The sequence below is a fragment of the Vicia villosa genome, linkage group LG3 (genome assembly GCF_029867415.1).
Source record: "Vicia villosa cultivar HV-30 ecotype Madison, WI linkage group LG3, Vvil1.0, whole genome shotgun sequence".
In the NCBI taxonomy this organism is placed as follows: Eukaryota; Viridiplantae; Streptophyta; class Magnoliopsida; order Fabales; family Fabaceae; genus Vicia; species Vicia villosa.
The window spans coordinates 151,730,689-151,738,846 of record NC_081182.1 but is presented as its reverse complement, the minus strand read 5'-3'; the positions used below and the strand labels follow the sequence as shown (position 1 = coordinate 151,738,846).

Here is an 8,158-nt window from a genome sequence, read left to right as displayed (position 1 = left end):
ATCTGACCGACGGGACAAACCTAGACCTAAAGGATTTGGCAAAAGTACGAACGTTCTGGCCTTGACCTTCTGGGGTGACTCATGACCACCAGGCAGCGTCGATTCAGGGGTTGTTTTTAATCGTAACAAGCAGTCTCAGCCTACTTGGTTGAAGTGAAAATAAAAAGACAAAGCAAATGCTGGTTAAAGAACACAACATAAGTAAAAGCTTCGAAACATGCAATTAAAAAGTAAAGGGTTTGCATTGAAAATAAAGATGGTGATTCACATACATCAAGACTCTCAGCAACTCTTTTTTCCTTAAGGGAAGAAATTGGGCAGAGTGTAAGGAAGCAGTTTGCTTGTAATAGTGAACACGCCTTTTTTACATTATTTTGACCTATTTATAGGATTTACACGAAATAACTACCTAACATAATCTACGCCTAAGATTTGAATTGACACCAACTGCTTCGTAAGATCCTTTTTTGCGTTTGGCGCTCTTGACACACGATCCTGGCTTGGTAACCGTCCACTAGCATTTCAAACCTTGGAATTTGAATTTCGCGCTTTAGCCACTTCTGGTAACTGTTTACAGTCGAAGGCTCGGTCCAAAAATTCTCTAAGTATGGAATTCTTACGTTCGACCTTCGCCCTTTGCTTCGACTGCAAACGACTTCAACACTCTTCTACTTTGACTTTTACTTCACCCTTTGCTTGTGAATTTTTCTTGTTAAAATGGAAGGGTCTTTTACTGAGGACATGTGTGCTGCTTTGTCTCTAAACTTTTTTAGGGTAACAAAATGCCCCCTCAGAGATGCCATTTCGACCTGCAGGTGACATCCGTGAGAGAGTGGCATCTATGAAAGTTCTTTCTTCGACCTGAACGTGTCCAAAGTTCTTGCTTCGACCTGAACGTGTCCAAAGTTCTTGCTTCGACCTGAATGTTCCCACTTACTCAATAGGGTAGAGTCATTGTAACGTATTTTCCGTGACGTCATGCCATCATTACTTCCCCACGCTTTGCTGCCTCGAGACGTGGGCTCATTAAATGTGGTGTGATGGCGCCTTTTTCGTGGCAGTGGTGGGCTCCATGCATGCGAACTCTTAGCTCCACGTGTTCCCCTTCCTGCCACTTATGTGACTGTTGGAAAAGTAGCGTCTTCTGTTGGCTATAAGTAGCCTTTTCTTCAAAGATTTTCTTTCTTCTTTCTTTCACACTTTCTTCTTCAGACCGTTTCGGCTTCTTCAAAGAACTTCTTCCTTCAACAATGGCGGCTACTGATCCAACCACTGCCCCAACCAAGACCTATGAACTCCGTCTTGTTCACAATAAACCATATGTTCCAGAACCTCCATTTGCTGACGAAAAAGCAAAGATTTGTCAATCTCAGGTACTCATCCATTTTCAAATTGAAGGTGCACCTTTGTCTTTCTTAGGTCCATTACCCGTTGACGCTCCCTCTGAAATCTACACCACAGACGACGGAGCCTTCTTCCCTACCAGTAGAGAATCTAGACCGTTGATATCCTCCCCAAATCCTATGTCCTTGCGCTTTTTTAATAGGAATTTTCGAACGGCTCCACCCCTAAGATGCCCTAAATTTTGCGCCTGGATGGCACGTCTGAAACCTAGCAAAGCAATGGGAAGAATTAGGTATCGACACCCTGTTGAACCTGTCGCAGAAAGGCATTTCTTATTCTCATAGCATGCTGACGGCTGCGTTATTCTTTTGGGAATGTTCGACGAACACTTTCCATACTAGCTGTGGCATGATCACTCCTACCCTCCTGGATGTTGCTGCTATCACGGGTTTAAAACCAGCTGGTCTTGTGTTTAACCATGCGAACGTCGACGTGGTTCCGGGGAAGTTCGACCTTGGTGACACTAAAAGTATGACATTCAATAACTTCATTGCTCATCACCATAAGAATACTTATGTCATTAGTAATGAGGAACACGTTGCTTTCTTGACATATTGGTTGTCGAGATGTGTCTTTTGTTCTAGGTCCATGCAGGTGGCCAAGCAGTTCGTCTATCTTGCAAGTCACCTACACAATGGTGGTAACATCTCCTTGTGATAGTTGATACTAGCCAACCTCTACACGTCATTGACGGATGTGGCCAGGAAAATCAGATACTACAACCCCAACACCCTCAAAAAGAAGAATGTTTTGGTGCATGGACCTTTTTGGTTGCTGCAATTATGGCTAAATGCCACTTTTTCTGAAGAGCTAAAACCTTTCAAGAACTGGAAGATAACCTATTCTCCGACCAAGTTTTATAGTGTTTGGGAACGCTTATTGACTCTGACCCCAGTCGACAAAGGAGCCCCTAACCTCGACCTTTTCAAGCTAATGTTCGACTTGATGCTGAAAAGGGTCGATTTTCAACCATCCATGGCCCCTTTTGCTGATGGCAAGTCTGGCCCCACGTGGCTCACAAACATCTTTCCACTCGTGAGGGAAGAACATAAAAAGATTTTTGTTACTACCTGGTGGCGCTTCTTGGTCCCCATTTTTCTGTCCTACTCTATTGCGAGCACGAGTCCTAGTCTGACAGCTTATCAGCCTAACTTGGTAGCTCGACAGTTTGGACTTTGCCAACTAGTTCCCAAATCCCTGTTCACTTCTCATGAACTATTGGTAGACGTCCCTAATGACGAAACTTGGGAGCATGTTCAAGAGGAGTATGAGTGCATATGGAATAGTCGGCCATCTCTCATCTTTACAAATTTTAAGCCTGCATTTTACTGTACCAATGAGTTCGAGACTTGGTGGCGAACTTACTGATAAAAAGATTGTCGAACTGACTGCAGCTATTGTTCGCTTGCAGGGCAAACATACTCAATGTAAGGCTACTAACATCAAGCAAATTCAAGCTTTCCAGAAATACTTTGGGGTGGTATATTTTCCTATTGATCTTCGTCGAACCATTTCTCAAGCGGCTGAGGTGTTAAGGGAGAAGGTAACCAGTAAGATTCCCTCTTTAAAAATACCTAGTTACGCGAAAGATAAATATCTCTTCGCACTTTATTTTGCAAAACACAAATTTCCTCCCTTACCTACTAGCCCTTTGGCTTGGGAATTTCGACCGCCGATCCCGGACTAGCATTACTATCCTTTGTCGGATATCCAGAATGCTTGTAAGAAAAAGGGTGCTAGAGTGGAATTGACGAAGTACATGTTGGATAACTATCCGGGTGTTTTGCATATTGCTCCTCAATATATGAGAACACTTACTACCATCCCCAATGGTAACACCTTTTTGGAAAGCTCTTTTCATTTCTTTCGACTTTTTATGTTACTAACTTAGCCATTTCTTTTAGCTATTCCTCTTGCAGCTACCAAAGAGACTCCTGCCATCAAACCCAACAAAGCCGACACTTCCAAAGCAAAGGTACATCTTCAAACTTGTAGATTTTTCTCTTCCTGTTTTGCTGCCGTTTAGTCTGACATTTTTTCTGCAGCCCAAACCTGATAATCCTACTTTTTATGACAAACCCATCTCGCTTTCTCTACACAAGCTTAGTTTTCTGGCTTATTTCCTATTCGACTATTTTGTTCTGTTTTCATTTTTCTGTACCTGATCCTGAGTGTCTACTTGTACTATAGTCGAAAACATTCTGTGGTTTCGACTGCTCCCAATCACCAATCCAAATCGTCCAAGAAGGACAAGTCACAAACTTCTGAAGGGGCGAAGGTATTTTTTCTCTGACCTGAGTCTCTTCATGTCGAGCAAGAATTTAGGTCTTATGTAGCATATGCTTTTTCAGACATCTCAGGATGCTAAACCTCTTCACCGGACCCCTAGATCCAAACACAAAAGGAAGCAAGGGTCTTATCCTGAAGGTGGGGAGGCTAAAAAACAAAAACAAAAGATCAAGGCTTCCGAACCTGGTGGCGTTGTGCCTCTTGTCGAATCTGGCGGGGAATCAGAAGATGATCCTACGCCTTTAACCACGAAACGAAGAAGTAAGATTTTTGTCAACAAATACTTCTACTTTGGCCTCATTTGATATTGACATTTAGTTTCGACTAAGCTTTGGTTACTCCCCATCCATCAGCTCCGGTCAAACAGCCAGATTCTCCTAAAGTTGTCGTAGCCGCTTCAACAGGAGACGAAAAACAGTGGAATTTCGACCCAGTGCTTCAGGTACGAACTAATCACCACAAGCCTCTGTGACCATTAGACGAATTGAATTATCTCTTAACACTTTTCCTTTTTTGTTGCAAGTTGGTTCTTTTGACCCACAAGCTGATGTTGCTGGTATGGCTGAATATTCTCCACTTTCTGACAACATTTCCCTTCCTCAAGATAATCCTGATTTAGCCGCTGATGAGTTAGTCGACTTAACTATCACGACTATTTGTAGCGATTCTGATTCTGTTACTAGTCCCGCCATGCACTATACTTTTTATTCGACTAGTTCTGATTCTAGTCTTTCAGATTCCTTACTGGCTTTGGGGACTACCAAGGGCAATGACCAACTTCTTGTTGAAAATGCTCCTTCACAACCAGCCAGCAAATAGGGTGCTCTCTTGGTTGCTAAGTATGCTCCTCCTTCAACCTCTGCTGGGACTTCTGATGCTGAAAAACCCATAGTTGTCTTGCCAACTGTTGCTGAAAAGACTTCTTCGCCTCCACCAGCCGTCGGAGATAATACCATGCTCGACCAAACAGGAGGGAAAGCCTTGGATTCGACAATGTCCATTGCTGATAATGCGTCGCCTTCCTTAATGGATATTGATGTCGACTCTGTGCTGGCAAAGCTAAACAGCTTTGTAAGTCAATACACTTTCCCTTCCGACTCAGATCAATCTCGAGAGCATGCAGACAAGATGGGGCCTAAAGCTACCAAAATCAAAGCTTTGACAGATAAGATTAAGTCCCATGCTTTTAGTCTTGACTTGGTCAATTTGCTGCACGAAGACCCTAGCCTTGGTCAAGAGCTTTTGGAAGCTTGGAAGCTTGTGCTCAACTGCAGGGGATGGAAAGAAGGCTCACAGTGGAGGCTTTTGCGAAGCTTCTTCCTCTTCTTCTTGAAAACATTGAGAATGTGAGGAAAAATGAAGATCTGATTGAAGCTAAGCAGACAGCTTTGAAGACAAATATGGACACTGTGATCAAGGCAAAGAGGGTGATCGAAGAGATAAAGACTCAGTTGGGCCAGAAGCGTCGGGAGCAACTCCCTAAAACTGAAAGATTTCCAGCAATCTGGCGTCGGCTTGAGGAACTGTCGAAAGAGATGTCCAAATTGAAGGAGGAGTTGGATCTCATCACCAAACAGGAGGAAGAATTTTCTAAGGAGATTTCCCCCACGCATGCGCATATGTTAAGGATGACTGTCGATGTTGTTGTTGTTAGCCAAACTACGGATCAAATTGAAAAAGAAATTAAGGTGCTCAAGGAGGAGTCCGACACCTTGGAAAGCTGGGAAACAGATCTTCAGCTCGAATTGCGTTCTTTCCAGAAGTTATATGTCCATTTATGATCTTGTTGAGACCATTTGCGTATGGTTTTATTTTGATGTAATTTTTTTCTTTTTTGTACCATTTTTGTAATTTTTGACAATTGGTTTCCGGACCAACTTTTAAATGCCATGTTTTTGTTTCACCTGCTGGCTTTTAATACTTTTAACCAGATCTGTTTCGATTTTCTATCTACATCGTCGAAATGGTGAACTCCTGAAGAGTAGGTTTATATTCCTTTAAGTATTTTCCATTCACCCTGATAATTCGTTGATCCGGGGCTAATTCCTCTGACTCATAAGCATTGTTCGTAAAGACTTGTATTACCTTAAATGGTCCTTCCCAATTTGGTGACCACTTTTCTAGAACCCTATCGTTTCTGTCCATAGGCAATACCACTTTCCAGATCAAATAGTTAATAGAGAACACCTTGTTTCTTACCTTTTTATTGTAAGCTCTAGCCACTTTGTCTTTTTGTCTTCTTAACGAATTTAGAGCCGACATTCTTTCTTCATCCAAATCGACAAGCTCATCCGTCATCATACTCCAATAGTCTTCGGATGGTATCTCATGTTGCTTTTGTATCCTCACTGATTGGACGTATATTTCAACTGGTAGTACGGCATCATGTCCATATGTAAGTCGAAATGGTGTGGTGCCAATTGCTTCTTTGGGAGATGTTCTACATGCCCACAGAGCTTGGCTCAATGATTGATGCCAAGTTTTTGGTTTCTTTCTCACATGCTTTTTTATTAGGCTGATTATTACCTTATTAGCGGCATCGACTTGACCATTCGCCTGAGCGTAGTATGGTGTCAATGTTAATAGTCTTATGCCAACCTCTTGAGTAAACTCTTGCATTTTTCATCCGGTGAACATTGTTCCTTGGTCGGTTGTGATGGTTTCTGGTATTCCAAATCGACACATAATGTGATTTTGTATGAAGTCTAACACAACTTCTTGATCGACGTTTCTCAAGGCTACAGCTTCGACCCACTTTGTAAAGTAGTCAATACCGACCAAAATGTACCTCTGTTGTTTTGACGAAGCTGGTTTTATTTCCCCAATCACATCCAAAGCTCATCCTCTGAACGGCCAAGGTTTCACAATGGCATGCAATTCGCTTGCAGGAACGTGTTGGATTCCCCCATGCATCTGGCACTCTTGGCATCCTTTTGCAAACTCTATACAGTCTTTTAATATCGAGGGCCAATAAACCCATGAACGCATCAAAGTCCACCTCATTTTGTGTCTAGCTTGGTGCGCGCCACAGGCCCCACTATGTACACTCGACATGGACAAATATGCTTCGCTCTCCCCCAGACACTTAAGCAGTACTCCTTCGGCTGTTTTCTTGAATAGTTCTTTTCTCATTTGAACGAAATTAAGAGCCCTGTATTTGATCTTCCTATCTGTCAAACTTGTAGGGCTGCGCAAGTATTCTACCAATGGCTTACGCCAGTCGTCTTCTTGTCCATTATCGACCGTTAAAATTTTGAAATTCTCGACGTCGACTGCACCTAACTTTATAATTGACAAATTTGAGGGAGATAACACAGTCGCTCGAACTTTTTCTCTCACTTGAACAGGCTCTTCGTCATCATCTTTCTTGTATCCTGATGCCTCTTGTGCTAAATCATTAGCTTCTTGACTTTCTCGTCTGGGTATGTGTCGGATACTTGTTGAGTCGAACCGCTTGAGTAGCCTATTCGCAATTACGAAATACATGATTAAGTTTTCTTTGACGCATTTGTACTCTTTAGAGACATGCTTAACTACCAACTCAGAATCTCCCATAATTTCGACATTCCTTGCCCCTAATTCTAGCAGCAGTTCAAGTCCGGTTATTAAGGCTTCATACTCTGCCTCATTATTGGTACACATACCATCTATCGAATACTTGAACTCTGCTGGAATTCCATCTGGAGAAATTATGACTCCTCCTATCCCTGTTCCATCTTTGTGACTGGATCCATCGAAATATAACTTCCAGGGTACCAGGTCGACATAATTTTGAGGCACGGCGACCACAGAATGGTCAAGGAAGTCTGCTACTACTTGCCCTTTCATTGCTTTCAACGGAGCATATGTTAGGGAGTATTCAGTTAACGCTAATGCCCATTTACCAATTCGACTGTGCAAAATTGGTTTAGACAACATGTGTTTAATAATATCAGAATGCAAAGAAACATACACATCAATTGTTTTTATATATTGCTTCAACTTCGTACAAGAAAAATACAAACACAGGCATAGTTTTTCTATGTCACTATACCTAGTTTCAGGACCATTTAACATTTGACTAAGATAATACACAGGTCTTTCAACACCGTTTTCATTTTCTTGAACTAACATACTTCCTATAGTCGATTCTGAGGCTGCGATGTACAACCTCATAGGCCTATTTCTAACAGGTGGTGCCAGTATGGGAGGCTTCGTCAAATATTCTTTGATCTTGTCGAAAGCCTCTTGATATTCTTTCTGCCAGATGAAGTCTTTGTTCTTCAGTTGAAGCAGTGGTGAGAACGCCTTCGTCTTTCCACTTAAGTTAGATATAAACCTCCGATTGGTGTGTTATATTTAGTTTATATCAAACATTGTTTACTGCAAGCATTGTCGTTTGCATTGTCGTTTAATTTAAAATACGGGACTAAACATTAGTTAGAAAACAAAAAAAAATAGCTTTCTGTATATTTCAAAGATACAT

The 8,158-nt window shown here is 41.9% G+C and overlaps 2 protein-coding genes across 2 annotated transcripts; both read right to left on the bottom strand.

Moving 5' to 3' along the window:
• Positions 1–5,643: 5,643 nt before the first annotated feature.
• LOC131659178 (uncharacterized) lies at positions 5,644–6,312 on the bottom strand. The gene has a single exon (XM_058928401.1). It carries the CDS (start codon positions 6,310–6,312, stop codon positions 5,644–5,646), a length of 669 nt encoding a protein of 222 aa, XP_058784384.1.
• A 219-nt stretch (positions 6,313–6,531) lies between these two features.
• Positions 6,532–7,806, bottom strand: LOC131659176 (uncharacterized). The gene has a single exon (XM_058928400.1). It carries the CDS (start codon positions 7,804–7,806, stop codon positions 6,532–6,534), a length of 1,275 nt encoding a protein of 424 aa, XP_058784383.1.
• Positions 7,807–8,158: the final 352 nt, after the last annotated feature.

What these genes read in the sequence shown, in the direction of transcription:
- LOC131659178 (XM_058928401.1), bottom strand. Translation starts at nt 6,312, where the DNA reads ATGCAAGAGTTTACTCAAGAGGTTGGCATAAGACTATTAACATTGACA.
- LOC131659176 (XM_058928400.1), bottom strand. Translation starts at nt 7,806, where the DNA reads ATGTTAGTTCAAGAAAATGAAAACGGTGTTGAAAGACCTGTGTATTAT.